This window comes from Hibiscus syriacus, unplaced genomic scaffold (assembly GCF_006381635.1).
Source record: "Hibiscus syriacus cultivar Baekdansim isolate YM2019G1 unplaced genomic scaffold, ASM638163v2 tig00112217_pilon, whole genome shotgun sequence".
NCBI classification, from domain to species: Eukaryota; Viridiplantae; Streptophyta; class Magnoliopsida; order Malvales; family Malvaceae; genus Hibiscus; species Hibiscus syriacus.
The window spans coordinates 22,291-41,450 of NW_024063270.1; the positions used below are offsets into that span (position 1 = coordinate 22,291).

General features: G+C 29.1%; 2 protein-coding genes across 2 annotated transcripts; both read left to right on the top strand.

Annotated features, from left to right (window-relative positions):
- Positions 1-361: 361 nt before the first annotated feature.
- LOC120175948 (protein indeterminate-domain 7-like) lies at positions 362-12,464 on the top strand. The gene is made up of 3 exons (XM_039182492.1): positions 362-366; positions 10,760-10,960; positions 11,042-12,464. Exons 2-3 carry the CDS (start codon positions 10,768-10,770, stop codon positions 12,304-12,306), a joined length of 1,458 nt encoding a protein of 485 aa, XP_039038423.1. The 5' UTR covers positions 362-366; positions 10,760-10,767; the 3' UTR covers positions 12,307-12,464.
- A 4,854-nt stretch (positions 12,465-17,318) lies between these two features.
- Positions 17,319-18,249, top strand: LOC120175949 (LOB domain-containing protein 22-like). The gene has a single exon (XM_039182493.1). It carries the CDS (start codon positions 17,367-17,369, stop codon positions 18,135-18,137), a length of 771 nt encoding a protein of 256 aa, XP_039038424.1. The 5' UTR covers positions 17,319-17,366; the 3' UTR covers positions 18,138-18,249.
- The last annotated feature ends 911 nt before the right edge of the window (positions 18,250-19,160 follow it).

The following is a 19,160-nucleotide window of genomic DNA, read 5'->3' on the forward strand; positions in this document are numbered from 1 at the left end:
TATCATGTGATAAATAAATGCACATTGAAATGTCATGATCCAATGGTAAGTATGAACATTCATAAGTTTATCGTTGCATATTCATTTATTGCCTCACTAAGTCTATGACTTAGCGTGTAAGTGATTTACACGTAGGTACCAAAAATCAGGAAGAGTGGAAATAGAAGTAGCACAGGCAGCAATACTACTAAGAGATCAGATCAGAAGTAAATTGACAAAGTATGTACTTGATTATGTATAGAGTGTTGGTATGTAATAAGTGTTAATTACGAATACTCTGATCGATTTTGTATTTTATGGTCTTATGTAAATTAATGTATTTCGTTTTAATGAAAGTTTTAAAAATTCCCGGGATTTTCTGTAAGAGTCAAAGATTTGAAAAGTCAATGTGACACCTCAGACTTGTATTCGGGTCGGATATGAGTTAAGGGTGTTACATATACCCTATATGAAATTTTTTATATTATCAATAGGCTACATGTGGATTAATAATTTTTTTAATAAAATTATTAAAACTGTCGAACGTGAAACTTTCGGGAGTAAAGAGGAGAGCTAGATTCAGCTATGGCATGAGTGTGTTCTGCCAGTACGGTCCAAGAGAGAAATGGGTGTAGATGATTGTTTTAAAATTTCTCTCGAAAGATTCTTTTGTTAATAACATCTCCTCTACGACATTGATTTTTTTTATAAAAATATGTTGATTTATACAATTTACTGTTGAAAATATCTCGATAAAATCTTCGTTTTAAAATTTTTATAATTTCATTGTACAGAATTTTCCATTATTTTTCGAGAACCAAAACCAATGACGATGAGAGTAATTAGCTACTTGTCATAATCAGAGACCAACCCGTTGAGTTTCCAATTTTTCTTGAAACTTTTTTTATTTTATATATTAGACGATGAAAGTTTAAAAAAAATGTGTTATCCTAATGAAAATGAATGAGTTTTCTCCCATTAATATTATAACATGCACAATGATTTATATTATTTACTATAATATATATACATTAAAATTTGTCACACTTACCATAAGAATAAAAAATATATTAAAATTAATAAATAAGTAGAATGTTTTATTTTTAACTTTTAAGTGGATTTTTTTTTAAATATTAGGTGGATAGTTATTTTTAGAGAAATGGGTAAATTTAAAGAAAATGATTTTTTTAGAAAATACGTCGATACATATTTCTATTTTATTTTTAATTTTAAGATATATTCATTTTGTTTTACTTCTCATTTACTGAATTGACATCATCTAACTTGTAAAATCAAACTTGAGCAAAGTAATTATAGTAGAATATAGTATATATATATAATAAATTGAGCAAAAAATGGATTAGGTAAACTCAAAACCTATCGACATTAATAAGTTCTTTCTTGGGCTAGAAAAGGTCTAGACCCAAGTTTTACCACATATTTTCATTAACTTTATATTTAGATCTCAATTAAGTTGTATTAATTGATTTTTTGTCAATTACTTTTTAATTTTGAAATCTAATGTTTTCAATATTTTAATCAATTAATTTTAGTTAAGTATATTTAAAATTTTCTATATTCTATGTAATACCCCAAATTTTGGTTAGTGACTAAAATGTAAGTTTTGAAAGTTTAGTGGCTAAAGTATAAACTTGTAAAAGTTTAGGGACCAAAAATGTAACTTTGAAAAGTTATATATTTTAGCCCGTAAATAAATAGTTTGGCCTAAAACAAGGATTTTCGTGGTAACTATATTTTCGGTACAGAATTTGTGTTAAAAGCTATAAATTAATAAATTTCGATATCGAAATAGAATAATTGGATCGAACCAGAATTTTATGAAAATTTGAAAGATGCTAGATAAGTGTTTGGAATGGAATATTATTTCTATATTTTAGATCAGAGAAATTTATCATATATCAGTGTAATGTTTTAGATTTGGCTAAACAGTGGAAATTTAGTGACTAAAATGCAATTTTCAAAAATTGCATGACCAAAGTAGAAAGTCAAATCCAAATTGGTTTATTTTTTACTATGGAATATTTTAATGGAAGATATTGTAATGGCATATTGTAATTATCAAGTTTCATTAATTGTATTTTTGGAATTTCTCATTAAATGAATTTTAAATTCATTTATATTAGATTAAATCAAGTGTTTTAATCCACAAATTACTAGAAAAATCAAGCAACTTTTCAGCCATCTTCCTCAAGTTTGTCGTGAGCTCCATAGCCACCAAGGTGAGATTTTTAATTTGATTTTTAAAGCTACACACTTGATTTTTGGATTAAGCTATTAGATAGAGAATAAATCTACATGAAATTCTCTATCATTTGGTATAAATATTACATGGAGAACATGCTTATTTCATGAGATTTGGAAATTAGGGTTTATGTAAGATTTAGGGATTTTGAAAGACTGATGAAAGATTTTGATGTTTTAGACGTTGTAGATTAATTCTAAGGCTTGTGTGATGGTTAAAACTATGTGTACAGCCTTGTAATGAATTCGGCATAATTAGGGTTTTTAGGAATGTTTGGATTTTAATGGAATTTGATGTTGTGATGATTAGAATAGCATGAATTTGATGTAAGGTTTGTCCATTAGGGGGTAAATACTGAAAATTTCCTACGGTCTATAATTGATATAAGAAGTGTTCTATGTGATTTGGAGATCAATTTGGATCAATTTGGAACCTTGAGTTAGTAAAAGGGTTCATATTCAAGTTTTGAGAATTGTGGATATTATCGCAAGAATGTGATATTTGGGGTGTTTAATGTTAATTTTTAACATTGAAATGCTGGAATTTTAAGTTATAAAGTTGATTGGAATCAAATTCCAAATTTAGTAAAATGTGAGGGTGGAATTCAAAAAGTCCAAGAAATATAGGGACTTGATTTTAAGTTTTTAAATATGAAAGTATCATTTGGGTGAAATAGTACATTGCTGGAATTTTTATTTATGTGCTAATTTTTTGTTTAAATATGGAGTTGGGATCGAATTACAAGCTTATCAAGTTGGGCAGTTGAATTTGAAAAGTCAAAGAAAGTTTAGGATGAAATTGCAAGTTTTTGAATGTTAAAGTATTGATATGAGAATTTTATTAAGGTGCTGGAAATTTTAGAAATTAGAGTGCAATGATCATAATAGTGAAGGATCGTTATGAATTTATGGAAAAGTTAAGGTGAATTATAGAAAGAATTCATAATTAATGGCTTGATTGTGCAATTGGAAAAAGTTGAAGGGTTGATAATGGAAATAAATATTTATGGAATTTAAGGAAATGTTTTAAGAAGTTTGAAATTATGGTGGAAGTACAATTCAGTTTTATCTCGATTTAAGTATCGATTTTATTTCTATCGAATTTTATATTTACGCTTAGATTATTTTAGTTCGGTACTAACATATAGTTTGAACATTATATGTTATTATATGACGTTGTCAGACCACGGTAAATCTAGTGATCCAAGTTGCTCGAAAGGGAAGGAAAAAGTGTGGGATCGAGAAGAATATCGTGGAGAAGGTTCATTAGCGATGCAAAGGTGAGTGCATTTAATTTGTATTCAATGTTGTCAAATAAACATTAGCTTGCAATGAGCCAGTAACAGAGTTACTACGGTAAGAAGTGAATCCTAATGTTATGTGAATTGTGATTCAAGCTTATATGTTCATTTGGTAAGCTAATAAAATTATGGAATAAATTGAGGTTGTTAATTAACAAAAGCTGCCTAAAAATTATGATTTGAACATTAAGTTTAGAAATTCACTATAAATTATAAATAAATGATTAGAGGATGATCTCTATGCCATTGGATTCGTATGTAAGTCTAGTTTCATTTAACATAAACGGCTACTGATTTCGAGGTGTATATAAAAAGATATGAATTTTTAATCGATGATATGTTAGAAAATAGGGCAGCAAATTCTGCACAAAATAGTTTCGATGAGTTAGTTTTGACAATTCGCTATAAATTGTACCAATTGAACTAGGAGAAGTTCCTTATATGGTTAGATTCATATTCGAGTCTAGTTTCCATTGATATAAAGGAATAATTTTTTAAGTATGTAGAATAATATAGAATAATACTTCTTTGAAGGTAGTGCAAACTGAAAGAGTATGAACTTTCGATAGAATTTGTAGTCGAAATAATCGAAAGCAAAAGATTAAACCTAAAGTTTAGTGAGATTTATATTTTGATTTATAAGTAAAGTGTTAAAGTAAGTGCAATTTATTTATTTAATTATTATGATCGATGACGACTTGCGATAAGTTAACATCATTTTATTTTCATGTATAATTTAAAATTTTTAATTATGGAATATTTCCATAATATTTGTCATCAAGATTTATGAATGATTTAGGGTATGAACTATCCAAGTATGATTTTTATTATGATAAATTTTAAACGTTTACGATTATCAGACGTTGATTAATAAATTAGTCTATTGTGATATATAAGCTCATTGTATGTTGCATTGAGAGTCGTAGGTATATTTGGAATGTTGTTAAGTTGAGTACTTTCCAGTTTAGTTATGATACATTCGAGTACATTATGATCCGCAGTGTTGGTGCTCATGTTATGATTGCACTTAGAGTGCATTATATGTTTCAGTTATGATTGACACCGTGATGTGTCTAGTGCGCACCTTATGTTCTATTCACGTACCTTGTATTCTCTTGCATATACATTGAACTATACAAATAAATATAAAAGTTATGAGATGATTATGAAAGAAAAGAAAATGAAAATGAAACGAAAGTTCTGAAATATGCACAAATGAAAGGAATATGAATTGTTTATGATATTTTATGTTGATTTTCATGATTTCTGATAAAATCATGAGATGATGATTTTCAGGTTTTCAAGGAGAAATCAGTTTGAATAGCTCGGTTTGAAAGTTTTAATGTTTTATTTAAATTACAATTTTATGTTATAATACTTTACAAAATTTATGTTTTATATCATTTTAGTTATGTTATTGCCTCACTAAATTTTACTTAGCGCGTGATGATTTTCATGCTCAAGTTCAAATATAAAAAAAAAGATGTGAAGTGAGAAGCTTTCTGAGCATCTTTTGGAAGTCAAACCTACCTACAGAATCAGTAACACATTCTATCTTTGACTTATTAGTGGCATGTACATTACACCTGGTAGTATGTTTTATTGAATTTATTTTAAAAGGGTCTATAATAGTAAACTAGGATTTTTTTTTAGTTTTGGCTAATTTTAGTTATAATCGTATTTATGAATAAATAGTATAAACATTATGTTTTAAATGATTTTTAAATTAAGTAGTATTTACGCAACTTTATATAGTTATGAAACAATACTGAACTGCCCAGTTGCTGCATAAAATCATCCTTGTTTTGGAATGACAAATTATTATTTTATGAAAATACGTGCTAAATAAAACAAATTTTAAATTGTAAAAAGTAACGTTTTAAAACGAAACAAAATTTTAAACATTTATGATCAAGGAATGTCTGAAATGTTAATGTACTTCTATAACTCGTACTTCGAGACATATACCGGTTATAGATGTTACATTCTAAGTTATAAAAATATTTTTAAGCTATGGTGGATTTTGCGTGTACCAATAGCATTATTTCCTTGGGGTAAATGGTTTATGTTTATTTTGATAATTAAATATATGATTTTAATATTGAATTAAAAGTAAGGAGATAATTGAACATATTTAGCGACCGTCAACCTCAATGATAAAGAGGAATGTTGTTCTCTCTAAAAGTTTCAAATTTCAATAATTTTATTTATAAGGTATGCATACGTTATTAATAAGTTATTTTTTTTAATATATATTATTTTATTATCACTCTAAATTATTAGAAAAGAATTAACTAATATTAGGCTCGAAAATATCCAACAAAATTTTAGAGAAGATTCTATTGTTGGTTGACACACTGAAATGATTATTGTTCTGCCTAAATTTTAGGAAGTTCCTTTACTATATTTCAAACTTCCAAACCCAAAATGTTTTGGTTTAATTTTTTTTAAATGGATTAGATTTTTCTACACTTATAATACTAACGAATATAATATTTTATATAAAAAATTATTTTTGAAAATTAATTAAGAATTATAGTTCAAGTGGTAAAAGATTTGTATAGGACTTATTGATTTCGCACTTAAATTTAAGTAATGGATTTTAGTTTTTTTATTTAAAGGTTATATATAAATATAAAAAGCAACTTTATAATAAAGATTAAGGGTAAACTATTTATTTAGTCTCACATCTGTTTTTGTATTTATGTTTTTGTCACTTAACTATTTTTTAATTATATATAATTTTATATTTATATTATAATTATTTTTCGTTAAAAAATTAATGGCGATGTTGATATAACATTTATTATAATTTTTGTTGCATGTTGTTTTCTCTTTCATCACCGATAATTTAGTGGAATTTTTAATTCATTTTTTCTTACACATGTCATTCTCTTATTGATTGAATAAAATCATTAAAAATAGGCTTAATGCAAAAGTAAGAGTCGAAACTATATCTAAAGTTAACTTTTGGTACATAAAATTTTTTTTCATTAAAAATAGGTGCATAATATTTTTTCCGTTACACTTTTAGGTGTTTACCGTTAAAAAATCATTAAATGTCACGTGTCACTTTTATATTTTTTGATTTTTAAAACAAAATATTGCTTAAAAATATTTTTTAAATCTAAACGTGGCACATGTCACTTAATGATTTTTTAACGTTAGACACCTAAAAGTGTAACAAAAAAATGTTAGATTAACAAAAAAAATTAGGCACTAAAAGTTAATTTTGAGTATAATTTGTGTCATTATCTTTAAATTAAGCCTTAAAATATCATTGGATTACTGACCATGAAAGATACAATGATATGGAAATTAAATAATAATATTAATATCACATTAGCATTACTATTAATTTTTTAACCGTGAGTAGTAAAATATAAATGAAAAGTAATATTAGATGTGATTTCAAAATAGAAAATAATTGAGAGGCTGAAACAGTAATTTATCCTAGTTTAGGGATCATTAATGTACTTTACCCTAATATGGAATCGATGGGAGATGGATGTGAATTGTGAAGAAAGTGAAGGAAATTTTGCCGCCTCTTGAGGCGTTTGCAAAATGCCATCCAATCATGAGCAGCCGCGTGTAGTAATGAGGGTCCACCGTACGAGCATTTCACGGGTAACTAACTATTTCTGAAACCGAGAAATGCTGCCGCTGCGCTCATATTCCTTCCAACCATCTTTGGATATTGTCAAGGAATATTATTTATCTTATCTTCCACGTGTAAGATTTTGATTAGCTAAACGGATTATACCGCATGATCTGGTGGTCAGAGATTTGTCAGGGCCCACTCATTTCCCAATCATAAGGTGTGGGCTACTTTTGTCAAACTTTCATATTTATCAAATCCTTCAATTAAATTCTATCCTTTTGTGCCACTTCAAATTAAATTCTAATTCGAAATTCTTTTTGCTCGCCTCATCTTAATTCAATTGAGAGTACAGACGTCCCGATTTCATATTTGAAGGGCGAGCGCTAGGGATGGGCATAAGACCCCCGAATTCGATGGGTTCTGACCTGATTCGATCGGGTTTAATTTTTAAAAAATATCGGGTTTGGATCAGGTCGGGTCGGATTTTTTTAAGTGTGACGTTCGGGTCGAGTTCGGGTTTAGGGTGAAAATATTCGACCCGAAAAAATATATAATTTTATCTTATATATTTAGGAATAATTACAATAATATCCCTCTATATATAATTTTTTTCAATTAAGTCATTATTTTTATTAAAAATAATAATATTTTATTATTATTCGGGTCGGGTCGGGTCGGGTTTCTAAGTTATATGTCGGGTCGGGTGAAATTTTATTTTGGTCGGGTCGAGTCGGGTCTAGGGTGGAGGATCATTTGTTCTCGAGTCGGGTCGGGTGGATCCGACCCATGCCCATCCCTAGCGAGCGCATATCAAAAACCTCGTATTGTTTTTATAATATAACATATAAATATTAATATTCATAACAATTTAATTTTAAAAAATAAAAAATTTAATATGTTATTTTTTTCGAGTTATTGATGAACTTTCTGAGTTAAATATTAAGTGCTGACTGTATTTTTAAAATTGTGGACTGCTGACTGTTAATGAGCCTTTTAATATTGTTTAATACATCATTTCCTTCTCATGAAGTTCTTCAATTTTAGACTATACTACAAATTTTCTGTTTAGAGAAAAGATTGGTGAGGATGCAGAGAGAATAAATGATTTTTTAATGATTCATTGCTATAGCTGAAGTTAAAACTAAATTTAGTATTACATTTATATTGATTTTTAAATCAATGATAAAATTGATATTAAACCTAAAGTTTAATGGTGTCTGAAGTAATTTATCCATTTAATTAAAAGGACTACTGATCTACACACCGTCAATAGAATAATACTAACTCAATACCGATTATGTCCTCAAACTATTTCTTTTAAGAAACGTGTGTGTATTCTAAGTTTGTTTGAGGAATTATTTTGTTAAATTGGGATAAGGGCAAAACAATTTTCAAAAGTTTAACTCAATTTTTAAGGTAAAGTAAACAAATGGTCACCGACTATAAGATATCGCTTTATTAAGTCTCTCAACTATTTAAAGTTATAAAATAGTCCTCCGAATATAGATTGTTGCTTTATTAAGTCCCTCAACTATTAAAAGTTACAAAATGGTCACCGGACTATCCATTATGTTCCAAACTCATCATTTTCCATTAAAAAATGGACGGTATTCTGATTTGGACGTTAACCTGTTAACTATAATATAATAAAATTTGATCCAATAATCTCAAACGAATATCATGTCTCAATCATCATGTTTACGTCCAACTTAAACAACTACCAATATTTTTAATAAAAATTACGAGTTCGGAACATAATGAATAGTCAGGTGACCATTTTGCAACTTTTAATAGTCGGGGACTCAACAAAACAACATTCTATAGTCGGAGGATCATTTTATTAGTTTCAAAAGTTGATGAACTTAATAAAGTAGTACCCTATAGTCGGAGGACCATTTGTCTATTTTACCCTAATTTTTATTAGTTGACCCATTTATGCTTTTCCTCCAAAAAAAAAATATGAAAGATGATAAGTTGGACATTGATGCTAAATTTGGTTGTTACTCAACTAATCAAGTTCATGATCTGGTCAGATACATTTAATCAACCTTTAAAGTCTAGACCGGTGGTGTAATTATTATTAAGCAGGTCAAATAATTCGTTTAAAGGCCTAATAATTGGTATTTGCTTTGCATTAGTTTCCGAAATTGACAACCATGGTGTGTTAGACATATCATTATAATATGGTCTATGATTATCAATTAACCTCCACAATTATGAGCATAGCTGGAATTAGGTCTTCTTCTTGCACTAACGCATTAATTATGTTTAGTTTAATGATGATTCGTTTTACAAGGAAAATTTGAGTAACAAAATTCAAGTGTCCGAGGTTTCAACTAACTCTTCATACTTGCATACATGCATGTAAAGTAAAACAATGTGTAAAGTTGCAGTGAAATGAAGCATAAAAAGTAGAAAAGAAATGTAAGTGGACATAACTTTTAGCTACGCCTATTATAAATTTAATCAATGGGTCAATCATGTCACTCTCAAATGTAGAAAGTTAAAAGAAAGGTTTACCACCCCAAGATCTATGGGTAAAAAATAAAGGGCAAAGCATATAAATAGTCGATAAACTATGTCGAAATAATCATTTTGACTACTAAAATTTTAAAAATTATGAAACGATCATTGAATTTATTAGGTTATTATAAGATGATCATTAAACCTTATCAAAATATTACAAAATGATCCTTAAACTTATCGGAATTTATCTCTATTGTATAACGTGCAATGACTATTTTGAAACAGTTCGATAATTCGAATGATCATTTTGTATCTTATGAAACTTTAATGGTCAAAAATTATTTCAATATAATTTAATGACTATTTATGTAATTTCCTCAAAAATAAAAAGATGGTAGAAAATAGAAGTAGTATAGCTTTATTTATTTCTCTTTTGCTTGTTGAGACTTGAGAGTTGGGGAAAAGTGGCAGATTGAACCAAGGTATATATTAGTGGTAAAAAAGAAATGGATAAATTACGTATTTAATATGTAAACTATTAATTTTAGTTTATTTTAATATTTAAACTTTTAATTTTTTTTAAAAATCATACCTAAAATTTAATTTTTGTTTCATTTTAATATACCGTTCAAAATTTAACATTAAGTTTTAAAAAAAATTAAAAGTTTAAATATGAAAACGGAGTAAAACTGATAGTTTAGATATGAAATGTGTAGTTCGCCCAAAAGAAATTTAAAAAGGAAGCTTTGTTAAAGGCAAATGGACAATAAAGAAAGAAAGAAAGAAACGTTTTTTATGGCTGAGGACGGGAAGAGAACAAAGGAAAAGACAGAAAGTGCAACGTCATAGTTATCCCCGTAGGGTTCCCCCCCCCCCCCCAATTAGTTTTGTGGTTCTGGCTAGTTGTTTTTGGTCTGCTTCAAGATTACAGAGGAATCTCCTTTCATCCAACTCTCTCTCTCTGTCTCTTTATCTAAGTTTTATCATGAACTGAGTCTTCTTTTTTTCTTAGTTCTTCTTCTTCTTACTCAATTTCAATACATACATACATACATGTATGATGAATATCATGGTATTGTTCATATGAGTTAAGCTTAGCTACTTGAGTATATATCAGTTATCAAAGTATCAATCTTTTTTATCACTTGAGAAGTAAAGATGATGACAGGCTTGTTATTCCACCAACAACAACAAAAGCTGCAAGTTTTGGAAGAGAATATGTCTAATTTGACATCTGCATCTGGTGAGGCAAGTGTTTCTTCAGGGAATAGAAGTGAAATTGGATACTTCGCTACTCCACCAACTCAAACTCAGCTGGCTAAGAGAAAGAGAAACCTCCCAGGCAACCCAGGTTGGTTTTGCTTCAGTCTTCAAGCCCTTTTTCACTTTTGTTTTCATTCTTTAAAAATTGTCCATGTTTGACTTGAACCAGACCCAGATGCAGAAGTAATAGCTTTGTCCCCTAAAACACTGATGGCCACAAACAGATTCATGTGTGAGATCTGCGGCAAAGGGTTTCAAAGAGACCAGAACCTTCAGCTTCATAGAAGAAGTCATAATTTGCCATGGAAGCTAAAGCAAAGAACGAGTAAAGAGGTGAGGAAGAAAGTGTATGTGTGTCCTGAACCCAGCTGCGTGCACCATGACCCATCAAGGGCGCTTGGTGACTTGACTGGAATCAAGAAGCATTTCTTCAGGAAACATGGTGAGAAGAAGTGGAAATGTGAAAAGTGTTCCAAAAAGTATGCGGTTCAATCGGATTGGAAAGCTCACTCCAAGACCTGTGGCACTAGAGAATACAGATGCGACTGTGGGACTATCTTCTCCAGGAGGGATAGTTTCATCACTCACAGAGCCTTCTGTGATGCCTTAACAGAGGAGAGTGCCAGGGCTAACCCACTTGAACCACCTGATGCAGCTGCTCAGCTCAATCCCCAAGATATCCGAGCATTTTCACTTAAAAAAGAGCAACAAATTTACACATCTGTAAGGCCAGAGATTCCTCCATGGTTCGTCACCCAACCAGTGCTTGGGACTAATCTTGGTCCACCCAAGACGATTGACCTTTCCCCTTCATCATCGTCAATCTTGTCCGCAACATTAGATTATCATCAAGAATTCACACAATCACAGTACCATGATTTATCAGTCAATGAAAACCATAACCCTAACCCCACCCTTCCTCCTTTCCATCCAACAACAACAGTGCCTTCACCGCACATGTCGGCTACTGCATTACTTCAGAAAGCAGCTCAGATGGGCGCAACCATGAGCACCAAAACTAGCTCATCATCGGCACCAGCTACCACTGCTACACCAGCAGTTGCTGGTTTTGGCCTCAACTTTGCTCCACTTCAACACATGAGGAATTCTTTGCCGTCTGCCGCTGGATTCGATTCGGTTCCGTTCGATGATATATCATTTTCCAGGATCTTCAACGCAAAGCCTGGTGGCGGTTTCATCGATGAACCATTCTCGAAAACAACTACACCAACAGCAACAACAAGATCAGCTAGAAATGATCATGAAACTACTGGCGGTACAAGTAATTCTCAAGGCGAAGGCTTGACAAGAGATTTCTTGGGTCTTAGAGCTCTCTCTCACGACGGTATTCTCAACATTGCTGGTCTTAATAACTGCATCAACACTTCCCATGAACAACAACGCAACCAAACCCAGAAACCACCGCAAGGTTAGGTAATATAGCAAATACTGTTTCTTTCTTAGTTCAAGTTCTCCCTTCTACTTTTGCTACATTCTTCCCAAAGGGAAAGACCTATGAAAATCAACTTCCTTAATTACATATGTTATATTTTTCCCTTTTCTTTCAAATTTAACGTCGTATAATCTTCATATATATATATATACTTTTTCCTTTATATAAAGCCTGGCATGCAAATGAATTCAAAGTTGAATAGCATAAACATTGGTTGAATGTTATAATAAGAATAAACGAAAGCAACTTCAAGATGAATATGACATCCAAACTATGGATTTAGTTAGGTTTGCATTTTGGTTAGGTGATTTTTCAATGCTAGGCTTTGTATAAATTATAGGCCCTCCCACTAAAATTATCTATTGTTAATTTTTCAAAAAAATAATTTTACTTTTTATTATTTAAATTTTTTATTAATAATGAAATATATAAAATATATTTTGAAAACCTTTAATCAAGTAATTTTAAATATATTTTATAAATTTTAATTATTTAAAATGATTACTATCAAATAACTATAAAAAAATAAAACAATTTTAGTGAAACGGATATATAATTTACTTATAAATTATAAATATCACTACCAATGATTAAAATTTGAAAATTAAGCTGAAAAGCAATGAAGAAGTGAAATACACTATTATTTCCTTTTTAATTTTATTTTGATTAACAATTATCTATATTGTCCTTATCTCCACAATTATCAAATGCACGAAGTGAAAATTATTTTGAATTTCATTGATTTGATTAAGAACAAGTTTGGTGTAGTTTTAAAAAGTTACTTTTAAAAGTATTGTAAAAATGAAATTTAAAAAATTTAATTTAAAATTTAATTATTTGGAATTATTATTAAAAAGTGAGTTTAAAAAAATAGAATGACTATTATAAATATTACGTTGTAAATTAAAGTATAACATTTAAATTATAGTTACACTCTTATATATATATATATGAATCATATCAATTTAAACTATAGTAAATTTAAAAAATTATTATTATGCACGAATTATATCAATCTAAAATACAAATGAAAAATATAATCATAAAAATATATTTTATGTAACTCGTTATTAATATTTTAATAAATAAATCACGAATTTCATTTGTTTTTAAATAATTAAAATAAATTATTAAAATTAATGAATTATTTTTCAAAGATGTTAGTATAATTATTAAAATGAAATATAAATGCATAATCGAGTGGAGCTCATGAATTAGTAAAGGCAAATTTATAATTTGTTTCTAAATGTAAAGTTAAAAATAAAATAAAAACTATAAATCATAGCTTTTGCAGTTAGTTTGAAACCATCGTTTCCATCGTAATTGTTTTTTTCATTTTTACCCGTTTGACATTAATTTTGTGATTAAAACAAACTTTTTTTTAAATTAAAAGTACTTTTAAAAAGTATTACCTAACGACCCTAAAACTTAAACATTAGAAGATGGTGTCCAAAAACTTTAGTACTCTTTCTTTTAATAAAATGAAACTACAACATTTCTTTTTATTTTTTATTTTTTATTTTTTAATATATTAAACTATAATTAATAGTTTATTCAAAATAATAGGTATATATTTGATCTTGTACGGGGTCAAGTGTATCCACCCTTGAGCTTAATGGTTTGTCAAGTCTTTAATTTCTTTAAACATTAAATTAATTATGTTTTTAATTTTTTATATATAATTATATTTTATTTCAAAAAAAGTTAATTTAATTTTTTAATTAACATGATGATATAAAATAATTCTTTAAAATTGATAATGTGGCTAATAATTTAATTTTAAAATTTCAATAATTTAATTAATATGTAACAGAAATGTAATATACCATGTGATAATAATATTTTTTTTATATAAATATAGGATAAATACAAGATAGTATATGTTTAAAGATTCTCAATCAATTGACAATTAACACCAGTACCTCTATGAGTACTCACACTCAGGATCTCACCTCTACGAAGAATAATAAATCTCTTAAACAAAAAACGGTTACGTTTCTTTTTTTATCTGGTTTTATCCGGAGAATAACAAATATAGGATAAATACAAGATAATATATATATATATATATTACTGAAAATGAAAAGATAAACGGTTGTGTTGGTTGCTGGTGTGTGGGTGCAAGTGGGATTCAATCCCGAGGAAGGATCCCTTTTATTTGTCTCTCTACATATTAAAATACATTTTTATATAAAGTTTAGAAAAGAAAACATTTTTCACAACTTTTTAGATCACAGTTACAATAATATTAAAATTTTCAAATATGGTAATAAAAGAATTCTCATTGTGCATTGTGCATAATTTTTTAATTTATTTTCAAGTTTTTTAATATCAATTAAGACTATATATTGACTTTTTAATTTTATTTATAAAGTGAAAATTCTCAAATATCAATCCATCAAATAACTACTCTAAATTTAACATATTAATTTGTTATTATTTTATTTTTGACATACTATTTATATGATTTTTTATTTTAAACTATTTAAATTTATTTCTTATTTAAATAAATTACCAAAATCAATTCTTTTATATATATATTATAAAATTTAAATCTAATCCTAATCCTAATTCAATAAAGGTGATAAAATATGATTTAGGTGATTTTTATGAGTTTTAAATCTAATTTTAATCCTACCTAAAGAAGAGTGAAATAGGGGACTCTATGGAAAGAAAGGGGAGTGCTCTTAGTGAGCCTAGAACTCATGACAAAAGAAAATATGACAGAACCAAAATGAGCACATTGATCACCCAACTAAATATACTTGCTTAGTTTATGCGAATGTTTAAGTTTATATTTAAGCAATTATCTAAACACTCTCTCAAAGTAAGATAAATATAATTTATACGTTTAAGTTTTGATCATAATATATGAGAGTTAGAATTATGTTACAGACGCATGAACTTCTGTTAGGGGTGCAATTCTTCAAAATATGAGAATTTAAGAAGCTATATTAAAATTTTAGGGAGTGCAAAATTATAAAAAAAAATTAGTGTGAAATAAGATAATTAATAGAAAATACAAAGAAAAATCTAAAATATAATTGAATTTAAAGTTTATAGGGGATATGATCACACCCCAACAGCCCCTCGGTCTATCCCTGACTATGTACATTCACTTTAATTAAAATGATATCGATTAATCATTATATTTATTTTTAAACATTATAGAATTTTTAATTTTTATTTATTATGGTTCTATTTAAATTTTTAAGAATAATTTATATATTTTAATTATTCAAATAATACTATTTTGCATTACTTAAAATGTCAAACAGTTTAGGACTAATTTAGAATCTAAGCTATAATTCAAGGGCACCAGACATAATTAATCTTATGTGTGCATGATAAATACTTTATAACCCTTTTGTTTGAGCGGTTTAAGTGGTAAAAGGAAATGTTATTCTTTTCAGAAGATGTAAAATTTATCTTCTATCGAGCAGCTGCATCTGCAGGATGTGTTCCGTTGTCAATAGACTAAGAAAATTTTTGAATATATACTACCTTGTAATCATCCCAAACTAATGTATAAAAAAGGACTTATTTTAACTAACTTTAAAACATGGTATCCAATTTAAGGATTTAGCCCTTTAATTTTTTAAGAATATGATATAAGATCCCTTCACCCTTTTTAATATATAATAACTTAAACTACAACTATTGTTAGCATATTTTTATTTGATTAAAATATTTTTAGTGAGTAAAATATTTTTAATAGATCTAATAATTGAATGGGTGTTATTCAACTTATAACACTAAATTTAATTAAATACTTAATATTAGTATATATATACATTTCCTCTAGTTGCTCCACTCTATTTCTTTGGTTCTTTACCTCTCCCTCCCTTTCTATTGGATTTGTAAATTCAAACTGAAAAAATCTGATAGTTTTATTGTACGACAACCTTAATATACAGTTAAAGAAAGACGCTATCGGAAACATTATTATTTTTTTAACATTTTCGATAAAGCGCTACCTAAAACATTATTTTTCTACCGAAAATGTTATTTTCGCTAACTAATTTCCGGTAGAACTCAATATTAACATTTCTGGTAGAAAAAATAACGTTTTAGGTAGTGCTTTACCGGAAATGTTAAATATTTTAGTTTAAGCCCAATAATAACACTTTCGATAAAAAATAATATTTTAAACAACGCTTTACCGAAAATGTTAAAATAATAATAATATTTCCAGTAACACATTTTCTTAATCGTATATTAAGATTACCGTATTTGAGACATCCCTGAAAAAGTCTCCGCTATAGATTATACCAACAACACCCAAAAAGGTTCCATAATAATTGCTCAAAAGGTGTATAGTAGTTTGTTTTTAATCCAGAAAGGTGTATAGTAGTGCTAAAGGGAAAGCATGTTTGTGCATAAATTATTAATTTATTTTAAGAAAAATCTGTCTCCCTTTCTTTTTGTCATTGGATATATAGCTGTTTATGATATCAAAGAAATGTATGATTAGCCCATCATAAGAAAAAGTATTGTGTGAGCCTTTACAAGAAATTAAAGGAAGAAAACCCACATAGGTCAATTTGAATATATGTACCGAAACTCGTTCAGTAGTTTTAGTGATTAGAAATTATATTACTCTTTTCAAAAAGTTTAAGCTCGAATAATTGTATCTCCGGAATATGTATGCATCGTTAAATTAACAAAAATATGTTGGAGCATAAATTTGAATTTGTCATTGAAAGTATTTAAATAATAAAAAGAAGAGATTCCTTCATTGAGTTAAAAAAAGGCCAAGAAAATAGGTAAAGGAATGAATCTATTTTAGGTTGAAGGTGGGTGCAAGCCGGCTTGTAAAAAAGACCAATTAAAACACCCCCAAAAATACCCATTCACTAACAGAAATTGGTTAAGTCTCGTCTTGACGATTTCTCTTTGATATTCTCATATATCATTCATTTCTCTGCATCTCCCATTTTCCCCTCCCTCGTGAGAAAACAAAGGAAACAAACATTTAAAAACAAAACTGCACCATCCCCGGCGGCAACGCATCCGATATCTCACAGGGGAAAAACCAAATATGAGCATTTCAAGAAGTGGTAGTAACAGCACAACCCAAGCTTGCGCTGCATGCAGATACCAACGCAGGAAGTGCGCTCCTGACTGCATTCTCGCCCCTTATTTTCCTCACGATCGTCAAAGACAGTTCCAAAACGCCCATAAATTGTTCGGTGTCAGCAACATTACCAAGATCATCAGGCACCTCAATCCCCCCGAGAAAGACATCGCCATGCACACCATCGTGTTTCAATCCGATGCTCGAGCCAATGATCCTGTCGGCGGCTGTTACAGGATCATCCAAGAGCTCCAGCGTCAGATCGAGTACAGCCAGGCCGAGCTAGACCTGGTTTTGCACCAGCTAGCTATATGCCGTGCACAGGTCGCTCACCAGCAGCAAATGCAAGAATCTGGGTGTGATTCGACTCTAGGCTGTGAATTGGTGAACCTGGATTTGTTGAACTCGTATAACTCGAATTTCTATTACGTTCAAGAACCCCAGGAGAAGCAATTCGGTTTAAGTGATCATATCAATAACAACAACAACAACAACAACCAACATCAGTTACAGCAAGAAACAACTTATGATCATTCATGGGGCATACAAGAATCAACTACGGCAATGTCGTCTTTGAATATCAAGCAGACTTTTATCGAATATTGCGATGATCGTCATGAAGAAGTTAAGTCCGATCTTGGGATTCCTTGCGAAAGACATGAGATGAAGTTTGAAAACGATGAACTAGTCGAAAGGAGGTTTGTCCCATCCACACAATTAGTTATGTCATCTTAATAATTAAATTTGTGTTCATCTTCTGATCATTTTATATATAATATAAAGCAGAATAATAAATGCACGACAGAAATGCACAATAAAGTTTTGATCTATTATGTGGCTTTCATTTTACTTACGCTTAGCATATGTATACATTTGTTAAGAATCATTTCAAACAATTCTTTTCCAAGCTTCACTCTCGTCTTTTCTACACATCAAATTTCAAAATTCTATCTTCAAATTATTGTCTTTTATAATAAAGAGATAAAAGATTTTTTTTAAAAAAAAAACTGGGATAATTACATAATAATATATTTTAACAAAATTTTAAATTTATTGACAATGTACATGTACCCTACAATCATCATTACACGTTGACAACAAAATTATATGAAATAAGGTTGAAGATATTAAAATTAAGTAATAATGCTTGGGAATTGGAATCATGTACCTAATTTTTTTTATAAAATGAAATATGTTTATTATTTGTTATTTTATTATTGCTTCACTAACCTGGAGAATGGGATATAAGACGATGAACGCAACTTATCTCCTATAAGCCAATGCACAAGACTCAAAATAAGGTAACTCTCCGGTGCCAAAACTAATGCCCAATCACATACGACATAATGTATCTTTTGGCATGATGTTAATGGTGGAATGATGTGTAATTAATGTTGACATAAATCTTTTGGCATGTTAGTACTGAATGGAGGCTTATTGGTGTGTGTTTGTAATGTACGAATTGGTCAATTTGGATTTGCAGCTCTAGAGTTTGGAAATTCTAGTATCGATACCACAACAAGAGTCAAAACTCTTGATTGAGGTTTCAAAAACTTATATTCTAGAAGTATCGAAACTCATGTCGGAACTTACATACCAGTTCAACCAAACCTCCATTGCTGCATACAATCGTCAATGGCGTTACAAGCGTAACAAAAAGCCCATAGACGCAAAGTAAAATAAACCAAAGAACCTGTAACTTGGCCAACAAACAATACAAAGATTAAGCCTCGACGGAAGAATAACAAAGGGCGAAAA